This window comes from Caretta caretta, chromosome 3, assembly GCF_965140235.1.
Source record: "Caretta caretta isolate rCarCar2 chromosome 3, rCarCar1.hap1, whole genome shotgun sequence".
NCBI lineage: Eukaryota > Metazoa > Chordata > Testudines > Cheloniidae > Caretta > Caretta caretta.
The window spans coordinates 30669155-30682422 of record NC_134208.1 but is presented as its reverse complement, the minus strand read 5'-3'; the positions used below and the strand labels follow the sequence as shown (position 1 = coordinate 30682422).

The 13268-nt window shown below is 52.3% G+C and overlaps 1 protein-coding gene across 1 annotated transcript in view; it reads right to left on the bottom strand.

The window, feature by feature from the left end:
• NOL10 (nucleolar protein 10) overlaps positions 1–8915 on the bottom strand; it is a 93726-nt gene extending 84811 nt beyond the window's left edge. Inside the window, exons 1-2 of the mRNA XM_048845474.2 lie at positions 8749–8915; positions 160–205 (exon numbers count right to left, since the gene is read on the bottom strand). Coding sequence (XP_048701431.1) covers positions 160–205; positions 8749–8814 — 112 coding nt within the window. The 5' untranslated portion in view covers positions 8815–8915. The remainder of the gene's footprint in view (positions 1–159; positions 206–8748) is intronic.
• Positions 8916–13268: the final 4353 nt, after the last annotated feature.

Genomic DNA, 13268 nt, shown 5'->3' with positions numbered 1-13268 from the left:
CCTCTTCAATCCAAAGGTGGCTGCCAACTATCTACGTACATAAGCAAGATATAATTGTAGCTCTTAAATCAGTTTATAAAGTTTTTTGATCTACTTCTGGACTAGGATGCTATGTAAATGCAACCCATTACCGAACAGTATGTGTTAAGGACAACTTACCCACATTTTTCTTTTGTAGTGCTCTCTTCTTCCTATCAGAAAGCCACTGTAAGAAAAGGAAAATAATTGCTGTCAGTACTAATTTAAAGTGCTAGGAAAAGAAAGTGTGAGTTAGACTTATCAAATTTGCCAGTGAAACAATGCTGGGATTTAACAGTCAAATTAATTCTTTTTCTGTTTATTGTGCTATGTATAGCAAAGCAAGCATTTCCATGAAGATATTTAATAATTTCACACTTAAGAAAAAAAGTAATTGAAAATTTGAGTGTGCTGTGAGTCTCTCAACACTCACCTGATTATTACAGCTTTTAAATTCAGAACGTTTATCTTTGCAATCAGAGCAGTTATACATTTTTTTTCCCCACATAAAATCTTAAGAATCACAGCCTCCCTGTACCGAGGCGGTGTGGCTCCCCGCTGCCCCGGAGAAGGTCGAGCCCCTCCAGCCATCAGAGTGGGCGAAGCCAGGAAGCTCTGAGCCCGCCCCTCAGAGGGACAGGTGGCGACCCGGAGGTAGAAAGGCGCAACCCGGAAGTATAAAGGTGGGACCTTCACGCTCACTACAGGACCAGCTGCCAGGGAGGCCAGACGTAGCCAGCCTAGCCTGCGACTGGGAAAACCCCACGGCCTCAGGTCCACACCAAGACTGGCTGGACCTGCCCTGCACCAGCTATCCATGGGAGTTACCAGTCCGGCCGCTTGTCCACTGCCCCGAGGAACCCATGATGCTGGACACCCCGGAGACCACTGCCGGGACCCAGGTACCAGAAGAAGGGGAGTTAGGAAGTAGCCCGGGGACAGCTGACCCTAGTCTGGCTGTAACTCTGCCAGAACCCATGTCAGTGTGTTGCGGTCAGGATCCCCACTGACCCAGCAGCGGGTTGTTTGCTGCTGCTAGGGCCCCAGGCTGGGACGCAGTGGAGTGGGTGGGCCTGCATCCCCCCTGCCACCCAACTCGTGGATGGCAATCTCCTCCTCTCCCAGGTCCTTGGAGGCCTGGGCTAATTCACACATGCTGTGTTGCTCAGCCCCTGCCCGAGGGCTTGAGCTACTGACTATTTGGTGCCCCGCCCAGACCTACAGTGCTCAGTCCAATTACTGCAAGGGCTGCCGAGGGAGACTCCCATAGTCGGACAAATTCCCCAAAGTTAACTGTGTGTAGCGAGCCGGTGTGGCTCCCTGCCGCCCCGGAGGGGGTCGAGCCCCGGCTCAGCCCCTTTACACGTGGTGGAGAATGCAGGCACGATCCCTCAGCCCCTGTGAGAAGGGAGAGAGAGCCATGGAGATGGATCGACTAATTAAGCTCCTGATGGAGACCCAGGAGCGACAGCAAGCCGCCGCCCAGCTCCAGCAGTTAGTGACGGCATCACCGCGCCCTGCGGAGCCGCAGCTGGGAAATGCGACCGGGTCCTCACGCACCACAGTGCCAGTCCGGCTAACCAAGATGGGACCTGACTATGACCCCGAGGCTTTCTTGGTGACATTTGAACGGGTGGCGCTGGTTGCTGAGTGGGCCCCTGACCAATGGGCCACTCTTTTGGCCCCACATTTGACCGGGACTGTCCAAACGGCATACCGGGGGCTGGCTACATGTGAGGCAAAGGATTATAAGCAGCTAAAAGCAGCAATCTTGGACGCCTTGGATGTCAGCCCAGACACCTTTTGACAGCGGTTCCAAAGTCAGACATACCCCACAGGCACCAGACCCCAGCTGGTGGCCCAAACCCTGAAGTAAACGTGCAAGCGGTGGCTACAACCAGACAGGAAGACAGCAGAGGAGGTCATGGAACAAATCATTTTAAAACCATTCGTACACAGCCTCCCGGCCCGAGGACGGGCCTGGGTGCTCCACCATCGGCCAGCAATGTTAGCAGCCGCCGTCACGCTGATGGAAGACTTCCTCACAGCTGAAACGTTGGTGAGGCCCGTCATCCGAACCCAAACCCCTGGGCCAGAGCACACTAACACCGAAAGAAAAGGGGGCACCCCGACCAAGCGATGGAACCTCCCCCGCTGGCAAAAGGTTCGCTCAGGGCCTCAGGCCAGACGCCCTGAGCTCCCCCCTCAACAAAGGTCTGCAACCACCATGCTGAATTTCCCAGGGACCAGTTGGAGTGCACCTAGGAGCCCGTCAGGAGCCCCCACCCGGCGTGGTCGCCCTGAACTCGGGCCCTGCTTTCTATGTGGGAAGTATGGACATTTGCAGCAGGACTGCACAGAAATGGACTGCAGCTTCGGCCTTGTCTGTGCGGGGGAAACCGGGGCCCGGCTACCACAGGCTCCCAAGATCACAGTTCCGGTAGCTGTCGGGGACCATCCCACCCAGTCCCTGCTAGACTCCGGCTGCGGGCAGACACTGATTCGCCAGGCTTTGGGACCACCGGTGGACTCCCACTTGGGAACAATTCAGCTGCAATGCATCCACAGCGATGTTCGGCCCTACCCCAGTGCCTGGATCCCATTGACAGTGGCCGGGGTCACCCGACGAATCGTTGTTGGCCTGGCCCCTCGACTTGCATACCCGGTGATCCTGGGGCAGGACTGGCCCGCCTTCGAGGAGGACTCCGCTCTACCCCGATGCTGGAAGGAGAATTTGAGGCCCTATCGGAGGAGGAGGACGGGACCCCGGAACCTGGAGAAGGGACTGAGGAAACACACGGCCCCCTGCTGGGGCCCTCTGCCGAATCCCAACTCCATGCTGATTTTTGCCAGGACCAAAAAGCCGACCCCACCCTGAGCCAGGCCTTTAAATACCTAGCGGCCTTTGATGGGACTATGGTCGACCCTCAGTGCGCAATCAGGTGGCCCCACTTCGAGCTACGCTGGAACCGTCTGTACCGGATTGACTGCGACCCCCGCACGAAGGAACCACAAACGCAGCTGCTGGTACCACGGTGTCACTGACGGGCTGTGATGAAGCTTGCGCATGACATCCCCACTGCCAGGCACTTAGGCCATGAAAAGACCTTCGCCCGGATTTTGACGCGGTTCTTCTGGGCCGGTGTTCACCAGGAAGTGAGGAACTATTGTAGCTCCTGCCCAGAGTGCCAGTTAGCCGGTCCCCCGCGAGTACCCAGGGCCCCTCTAGTTCCCATGCCCATAATAGAGACACCATTCGAGCAAGAGGCCATGGACCTGGTGGGTCCGCTTCCAAAAAGTGCTTCAGGGTTCCGGTATGTCTTGGTCATCGTTGACTACGCCACCCGGTTCCCGGAGGCCGTGCCATTGCAGAGCACCACCGCCCAGACCATCGCTGGTGAACTGGTGAAGGTCTTTGCCCGAGTGGGCCTGCCCCGGGAAATCTTAACAGACCAAGGCACCAATTTCACCTCCCGGTTGTTGCAGCAGGTATGCAACCTCCTAGGGGTGAAACAATAACGCACCTCCGTCTATCACCCGCAGATGCATGGGCTTGTGGAATGGTTCAATCGGACCCTGAAGGAGATGTTGCAGAAGTTCCCCCCAGAGGAGCTACGCCAGTGGGACCAGCTGCTCCCTCCCTTGCTGCTAGCCATCCGAGAGGTACCCCAGTCGTTGACGAAGTTCTCCCCGTTTGAGCTGCTATATGGACGCCATCCACGGGGCCTGTTGGACCTCATGCAGGAAACATGGGAGCAGTCCCCTTCTCCACCCCAAGGCCTCCTGAAGTATGTCCTCCAGCTGCAGGAGCACCTCGCTCAGGCTGGAGCCGTAGCTCGTGAGAACTTGAAGGCGGTGCAGGAGATACAGGAACAAACCTATAACCAGGACGCGCAGGTGCGTGCCTTTGAACCAGGGGATCGGGTCCTGCGCCTCCTGCCATCGAGCGAGTCAAAGTTGCTGGCCCGATGGCAGGGACCCTATAAGGTGGCTTGGAAGGTCGGGCCTGTCACCTACAAGATCCACCAGCCCGACCGGCGCAAGAAGACCCAACTGTATCATGTGAATTTGTTGAAACCGTGACGAGAGCGGGAGGGTCTGCTGATTAACCCTTGCCCGCCAGAGCTGGGTCCTTGCGCACCCCTGACCGAGGACCCTGCCAGCCCCCAGCTCGGCAATACCCTCATGGAGGAACAGCACAAGCAGGCTCAATGTCTGCTACAGGCATTCTGGAGAACCTTTACGGCCCTACCCGATTATACGACCCTGGTCCATCTCTCCATTCAGACAGAGCCGGGAAAGGTAATCTGGGAGACGACCAGGTCGCTGCTATACCGAATGCGACAGGAAGTGGAGGAAGAGGTACAGGCCATGCTAGCCTTAGGAGTCATTGAGCCATCACAGAGTGAGTGGCGTAGTCCGGTGGTCTCTGTGCCCAAGCCCGACGGCACCCGGCACATTTGTATAGACTTCCGGCAGGTGAACGCCATCTCACGGTTCAATGCCTACCCTATGCCCCGTGTAGATGAACTGCTTGGCCGCCTGGGGGAGGCCCAGTTCATTACCACCCTCGACCTCAGTAAAGGGTACTGGCAGATCCCGCTCGACTACACCTCTAAGGAGAAGACTGCATTCGCGACCTCCTCGGGACTCTACCAGTTTACCCGGATGCCTTTCGGCCTCCATGGGGCCCCGGCGACGTTCCAGCGACTGATGGATCGTCTGTTGCGATCCCGTCAAGCCTATGTGGTGGCCTATTTGGATGATGTCGTGATATACAGCCGCCACTGGGAGGACCACCTAGAATGCATAGCAGTGGTCCTGAGATCACTGCAGCAGGCGGGACTGACAGCCAACCCGAAAAAGTGTTGCATCGGGTGGCAGGAGGCCATGTACCTTGGGTACATCATAGGGAAAGGACGAGTGAGACCCCTCGTGGGGAAAGTGCAAGCCCTGGGAGCCTGTCCGCCTCCCACTACGAAACACCAAGTAAAACAGTTCCTGGGGCTCGCTGGCTACTATCAGCGGTTCATTCCACAGTTTGCTTCCATCACAGCCCCCTTAACAGGACTTTTGACGAAGAACAGTCCCCAGCGAGTGCAATGGTCCCAAAACTGTGAAGATGCCTTTCGGACACTCCAGACGTGTCTCTGCCAGGAGCCAGTCCTATACAGTCCGGACTTTGACTGGGGGTTCATCCTCCACACCGATGCCTCGGAGGTGGGGCTCGGGGCTGTCCTATCCCAGGATGTGGATGGAGATGACAACCCGGTCCTATACCTCAGCCGAAAACTGTTCCCTCACGAGAAGAACTATGCCGTGATCGAAACGGAAGCACTCGCCGTGAAGTGGGCCTGTGACGCCCTGCGGTATTACCTCCTCGGGGCTCCATTTACGTTAGTCACGGACCATGCCCCCCCTCCAATGGTTAACAAAAATGAAAAATAACAACTATCGATTACTGCGGTGGTATCTGGCCTTATAGCCCTACGCTTTCACCATCCGGCATAGGGCTGGTAAGGACCATGTGAACGCAGACTTCCTGTCCCGCCTAGGAGGGATGGAAGAGTCTGATCCCGACGAGCGGGAGCCAGACTTGGGGGAGAGGGGGTTAGCGAGGTGGTGTGGCTCCCCGGAGAGGGTCGAGCCCCTCCAGCCACCAGAGTGGACGGAGCCAGGAAGCTCTGAGCCCGCCCCTCAGAGGGACAGGCGGCAATCCAGAAGTAGAAAGGTGGGCCCTCAGAGCTCACTACAGGACCAGCCGCCGGGGAGGCCAGACGTAGCCAGCCTAGCCCGCGACTGGGAAAACCCCACGGCCTCAGGTCCACACCAAGACTGGCCGGATCTGCCCTGCGCCAGCTATCCAGGGGAGTTACCAGTCCAGCCGCTTGTCCACTGCCCCAAGGAACCAATGGTGCTGGACCTCCCTGGAGACCACTGCCGGGACCCAGGTACCAGAAGGAGGGGAGTTAGGAAGTAGCCCGGGGACAGCCGACCCTAGTCTGGCTGTAATTCTGCCAGAACCCATGTCAGTGTGTTGCGGTCAGGATCCCCACTGACCCAGCAGCGGATTGTTTGCTGCTGTTAGGTCCCCGGGCTGGGATGCAGTGGAGTGGGTGGGCCTGTGTCCCTCCTGCCACTCAACTCGTGGATGGCAATCTCTCCCTCTTCCAGGTCCTTGGAGGCCTGGGCTAATTCACACATGCTGTGTTGCTCAGCCCCTGCCTGAGGGCCTGAGCTTCTGACTATTTGGTGCCCCGCCCTGACCCAGGGCCTGGCCTACTAACATTGGGCTATTTGCTCAGCCCTGCCTGAGGGCCTGAACTACTGACTATTAGGTGCCCTGCCCGGACCTACAGTGCTCAATCCAGTTACCGCAAGGACTGCCGAGGGAGACTCCAGTGGCCAGACAAATTCCCCAAAGATAACTGCGTGTATTGAGCCGGTGTGGCTCCCCACCGCCCTGGAGATGGTCGAGCCCTGGCTTAGCCCCTTTACACTCCCAAAACCAGCTTTGCCATCAACTCTAGCCTTGTCTAGATGAGGCTTTAAGATGTGCTGTTAGCATGTTAATTAACTAACAAGTTTTAACAGCCTAGTGTAGACAAGGCTCCTACCTAGCTGTAACTCTAACAGTTTAGCACACGTTAAAGTATATAAACTTCATAGTCTACACTAAACTTTTCAAATGTATTAGTTAGCATGTGCTAGCTAACATACTGGCAACACAACTTTTATCTAAGTCTAAAAGCCCTACAAATTACAATTCCAAGGAATAGGACAGCAGTCAAGAAAGAGACTAGGAATGGGGTGGGAGAGAATGATATAATCCACAAATATGTAAAAGGTTATTATTGGGGCAGTTAATTTAGGTAAAACAAGCACAGACTTCACTCAAAATTATTACAATTTTGTCATGAGACAAAATTTTTTTTCTTCAGTTTTCTTCACTTTGTTCTATTCCTATTTGTCCACTCCACTTTGTCTTTGGGGGGAGGGATAGCTCAGTGGTTTGAGCACTGGCCTGCTAAACCCAGGGTTGTAAATTCAGTCCTTGAGGGGGCCATTTGGGATCTGGGGCAAAAATTGGGGATTGCTCCTGCTTTGAGCAGGGGGTTGGACCAGATGACCTCCTGAGGTCCCTTCCAACCCTGATATTCTATGATTCTGTTTCTCAGATATCCGTGTGAGACACGGACAAAAATATTAAGGGGACACCATCAACTTAAAACCCAATTTTTAAGACCTATTACCACAATTTATAACATCTGTATGAACAGAGGAATTGCAGAGGTGGATCAGACCACAGGTACATCTAACCTAGTATCCTATCACCAACAGTAGTCAATACCATGAGCTTCGGAAGAGCTGCAAAAAAACCATGATGCAGGAAGGCATAAAAAAGGGGATAATCTACCCCGGCTCACCTTTCCCCAGCCTCTAATAGTTAGAGGTTGTCTTAATCTCTGAAACCTGAGGTATTATATTTCTCCATAAACATTTACTTTTTAGAGGTTTTTACTAATATAATTCTGGATATTAATATTATTTGCATACGGGTCTAATCTCCTTCTGAAGGCTACTGAAACCTTGATCCCAGAGAGACTAGAGAAGAAAGTTCTAGGGCACCGGCTTTCAATCTGTGGTCCGCACACCCCTGCAGGTTCACTGGCTATGGCTACACTACAGAGCTTGCAGCTGCACCCCTGCTAGTGCAGACGCGCTAAGCCCATCAACTCAATTACTCCAGTCCCCATGAGCAGTAACAGCTATGTCATCGGGACAGCGCTGTCCACACCAGTGCTTATGTTGGTGTAATGTACTTCACTCAGGGGGGTAGCTTATTAGGGGTAGCGTATACTGGCAGCACTTTTAATGTGCCTTGTGTGGTGACGGCGCAGTGCCAGGAGAGAGTTCCCCCAGCGCTCTAAAAAAACACACCTCAACAAGGGGCATGACGCCCAGTGCTGGGGCACTGTTTATACTGGTGCTTTATAGCACTGCAACTTGCTGCGCTCTGGTGGTGGGGGTGGGGGGTTCACACCCCTGAGGGAGAAAGTTGCAGCGCTGTTAATTGCCACTGTAGACAAACCCTTATTCACAACAGAGTGGCATTACTTATACAGACTTAAACTGTAGCGTGTACACAGCCCCCAATCGCCACCTCCACTGGAAATTTGTTAGGGGATGTGCAACTGAAAAAAGGGTGAAAACCACTGATGTAGGGAGTTCTCTGCCCCCCCCCCCCCACCCCCACCCGGCCCGTTTGCACATTTGGCAGCAGGTTTTGTCGAGGAAGTTTCACCGTTTCGCCTGTTGTTCAAGCAGATCTTCACCCGGACAGGGGCAGGCTTTAGAGTCAGAAAAACAGGCCTGAACACGCCCCCCCGCCAAACCGCCGTTCTAGAAGAAACTCCGTCGCTCTGTCAGGTTCACGCACAAAGTTTAAAGGGGTTTCAGCAACCGTGTTCCCAGCCTGAGCGCCCCCTCCCCCGCCGACGTGGGCCCGGCCAGGAGGGAAGCGCCCAGGCGGCTGGGGGGGGACATGAGGCGGAGCAGAGGCAGCGGTTCCCCTGCCGCAGACACGCCTGTCCAGGTCCTGGAGGGGGAGCACGGGGGTGTTTTCCGTGCAGCGCCCCCCACGCGGGAGCAGAGACTGCGCCCCACCCCCTACCCGCGGAGAAAGGGCCAGGATCCCGCTGCGGGCAGCGGCGGCCGCTCTTGTCTCACCTCGGGGAGGCTCCGGCCCGCGCTCAGGCTGTAGATCTTCACCTCGTTGAGGCTGGAGACCTGCATGGCCGCCGCCTTCTCTGACTGCCGGCCCGCGCCTCTCGCTTTGCTGGCGGGTGGCCGGCCAAGCGGAAGTCAGCGCACGCGACGGGATCAGCGACCCGGAACGAATCCCTCGCGCCGGGACTTCCGGCTGCCCTTTGATCCGGTAGTGTCGAGTGACCCCCTCCCGCGCGCCGAGGGGGCGGAAAGTAGCCGTTAGGTGCTGGTCCTCCAGACTCCTCCTTCCAGCCCGGCTCTCCCGGGGAGGCCTAGTGGCGGCTTGTGCCTCGGAGCGCGGGTCAGGACCCGCCCCTCCAGCGGCTGTCTGGCGCCTGCAGCGCGGGCCGGGGCCCTGAGCCGCTGGTTGTGGCTAGAGCCGCTCCGCCGAGCTGGGGCTGGCTGAGACCGGAGGGCGGGGAGGGCGCTAGAGGAGTCAGAGCCGGAGCGGGGGAAGCCCGCTAATGGGAGGGGGGCCCGCGGGCGGGAACTGAGAGCGCAACAGCTGGAGCGAAGCAGGGGGTACAAGTCACTGGGATCAGAGTGGAGGCGCCTGCAGCCCCAGGGGGCGAGTCAGGAAGCGGCAGCGGGATAAAGAGCGCGCCTGTCTCCTTATTTGCACTGCTGCAGGGCCAGTGAGCCCCAGTCACGGCCCAGCACCCCCGTGTGCTAGGGGCTGTACAAATGCACACAGACCAAGAGGATGGACCCTGCCATACAGAGTTTACAGTCTAAGAGGAAATGACAGATAGGACGCAAGGAGATAGCGTTGCTCAGCGGCCTCAGGCCGCTAACAGCTTTACTGTTGTCAGGGGGTTTTTTTAGGTATCACAGAACAGGAAAATTTTAAGAGGGATAATGAATTAGACTTGTGGATATTTACAGGTAGCTCTTCACAAGTGTGAGGGGCAGGGTGGATTAAAGCACACAGTAACTTGTTTGAAAAACTTAACAAGTGAGGGGAGGGGTAGCTCAGTGGTTTGAGCATTGGCCTGCTAAACCCAGGGTTGTAAGTTCAAGCCTTGGGGGGATTGGGGGCAAAAATTGGGGATTGGTCCTGCTTTGAGCAGGGGGTTGGACTAGATGATCTCCTGAGGTCCCTTCCAACCCTGATATTCTATGATTCTATGTCAAGCTGTGGAGGCTGACATCATGAGCTGATTGAAGTGAATGAGAGATGATAGGGTGCTGATTAGCTGTTTGATACAGCAGAGAAGACCAAGCCATTGTAAGGATGCAAAAGGATGGTGAGATGGTCAAAGCAGTAGGTTAGGAAAATGTTCTTTGCAGAACCATTCTGAACGGATATGAGCATGGCAAGGTTATGTTTGTCAAGGCCAGAGAGAAGTATGTTGCAGGAACACCCTCAGAAAGTTGATGGGAGGATGAGGAGGATCTTCCAAAGTACCCACTGAAGGAACAGTTAGATAAGAGGAGAACATACTAATGGAAATTTGACACCTGAACAAAGTGTCTTCAAGAGTTTAAACAGCAAGCCAAGCACAGGGAGGAAAGAGATCAGAATACCTGACATGCAAATTGCTAGAAATCAGAGGTCAAATTGTGTGTGGGCGATGTTACTTTCCCAGTGTTCAGTTTCTACAATTCCAGCTCTACCCCTTCCTGATACTATAACAAAATACTGCTGACAGTAGAGCCTGCAGAACTCCATAGTGCAACTTCCTTTTCTTTCTTGTGTGCTTTGATCACTGGTGAACTTGTTAATACCGTAATTATGCTTCAGAGTTAACACCTAGTGAGATAAATGGAGCAGTTCACACTTTTCTGTGACCTGTTGTTTCAGGTTGTCTGTTAACCTTCAAAAATGTAACCTGATGTAATCTTGCAACCATAAGGTTTAATTTAAAAAAAAAAAAAGTTACATCCAGGAGCACAGGTTGGCAACCAGAGGTGGTTGATCCGGCTCCAATTCACTCCTGCAGGAAATAAAGCGACACGGTATTGTAAAGATGTAAGACTTAAGCCAAGTGTACACTACAAAATTAAATTCATCTAATTTATGTCGGCATACAGGTACCGCAGTAATTACATTTCTTGGGCATGTCTACACTTTGCTTCTTGTGTTGGCGGGTGTGCATCCTCACCAGGAGCACTTGTATCAATTGTACTGTTGGTGTGGGGCATTATAGGATGACTCCTGAAGGCCAGTAACGGTCGATATAAGCAATGCAGTGTCTACACTGACTCTGCATCAACCTAGCCGCATCAACCTTGACTCTATGCCGCTCGTGGAGGTTGAGTTACTACATCCGATGAAGTGAGCTGTAGCTCACGAAAGCTTATGCTCAAATAAATTGGTTAGTCTCTAAGGTGCCACAAGTACTCCTTTTCTTTTTACATTGGTATAGCAGGGCAATTATATCAGCAGGAGTGAAATTTAACTGTTGACACTTACATAGGTCAATGTAAGCTGCCTTGCGTTGCTCTAACTCTGTAGTGTAGACCAGACCTTAGGGCTTGTCCACAAGGGGTATAAGTATATTAGTATACCTCTCCATGTGAACACGCTTATTCCAAAATAAGCATGCATGTGGGGAGTTACACCAGTATAATTATGCTGGTAAAATTCCCCATGTAGACATTCCCTGCCATATTCATCTCAATAGTGATAAAGACTCCTAATGAGGAGTCTAATCTTCAGGGTATTTCTCTTTCAATAAACAGCTTACCATGATGACATGTAATTAGGATATCTGAATGCACAAGTGAACTATTGTCATGTGAAAGATCTTTTTTATGTTATTAAGGTTAGTATATGCCCCTGCCCATAGAACATATTTAAAAATGCAGTTCAGTCCTCTCCACAGAACAAGTTTGATACCCAGAATGTCCAATCACTGCTAGCATTCAGGTGCATGAATTCAAGTTTGCAATCACGTTTAATAGCACTGGAAAAAAGCCTGCTGCTGGTACTAAAATGTGCTGTTGTATTTCAGTCTTTTGAAGCTCCTATACTAGGCTGATCTTGAAAACAGAGGTCTCTGATCTACCTGAGTGCAGACGCATCCACGTAGAAATATATGAAAAGTAAAGTTGGTTCTTGCTAAATTCTTGACTGAAAAGAAGCTCTTCAAAGTGTTCAGGAGTTGATGTGAAGATTAGTCTAATCTAGGGTTATTTGCCATCTAGGGAAATATTTAGGGCCTGATCATTCCCATATTTGTGTCATTCAGTAGAACAAAAGGGTGTACCGTATGCCAAAATAGGACAGCTATCATGATGCCTCCAGGCAAAGCAGTGTACCCAGTGTGGCTATCAAATAGTTTGCTAAGACTGTAACATAATTATAACATAGGTATTCTCCCATCTACACAGACAAGTCCAAAATGTAACAACATAAGCCCCTTTAAATTAATGCTCTAACACCAATTAATGTCCAAGATCTGACCTAATAAGACTGGTTAGTCCCTTTTGAAGTCTTTTATTCCAACATTTCCGCCTGAGGAAAATGATCCTAAAAAAGATGAGGGAGGAAACAGTTTTATGAACAGTGTTTGAGTAGGAGTAGGGAGACCTCTCTTCCTATTTCTGCCACAAACATGCCTGAGCTTGGCCAAGTTTACTACTCTCTCTGCCTCAGTTGCTCTTCTGCAAAATGGAGATAATTCCTTCTTCCCACTCTTTGTCATGTCTATTTAGACTGAGTTCTCTGGGACAGGAATTGTCTCTAATGTATATGAAGCACCTAACATATTTTGTTCTGAGTCAGAATTAGGGTCTTAAATGCTATTGTAATACTATCACTAAGGGCTATTTACACACAAAACTTGTACTGATTTAATTATGCTGGATAGTTAAAGCAGTACACCACACTTTGCTATGTCTATACTTAGAAGGATACAGCTGAAGCTGCGCAGCTTTAGTGTTTCAGCATAGATACTAAAGTGATGGGAGGAGTATTCCTGTCGTAGGTAACCCACCTCCATGAGAGGCAGTAGCTTGGTCGATGGAAGAATTCTTCCATTGACCTAGCACTGTCTACACTGAAGGTTAGGTCAGTTTAACTACATCTCAGGAAGGTTGATTTTTCTACATCCTGAGAGACATAGCTATCCCAATATAAATCTATGGTACGCCCATATCTTGAATACTGCATGCAGATGTGGTCGCCCTGTGATGGGTTGGATCACAGAAACCCCCTGGGGGCTGCCAACTGGTGTGCCAAGACTACTTCTGCCCCTGCTTTTCCTGCCAGCTTGGGACTCCAGCACCCTGTCTTGTTGAGCCAGACACATCAGTCTGCTCCAACACAGACCCAGGGTCTGAACCATGTGCCCCAAAGGTGCCAGCTTAAACTGAAAGCAGCTTAAGAGGTGTTCCTGTCTTTAACACTCAGATGCCCAACTCCCAATGGGGTCCAAACCCCAAATAAATCCATTTTACCGTGTATAAAGCTTATACAGGATAAACTCATAAATTGTTCGCCCTCTATAACACTGATAGAGAGATATGCACAGCTG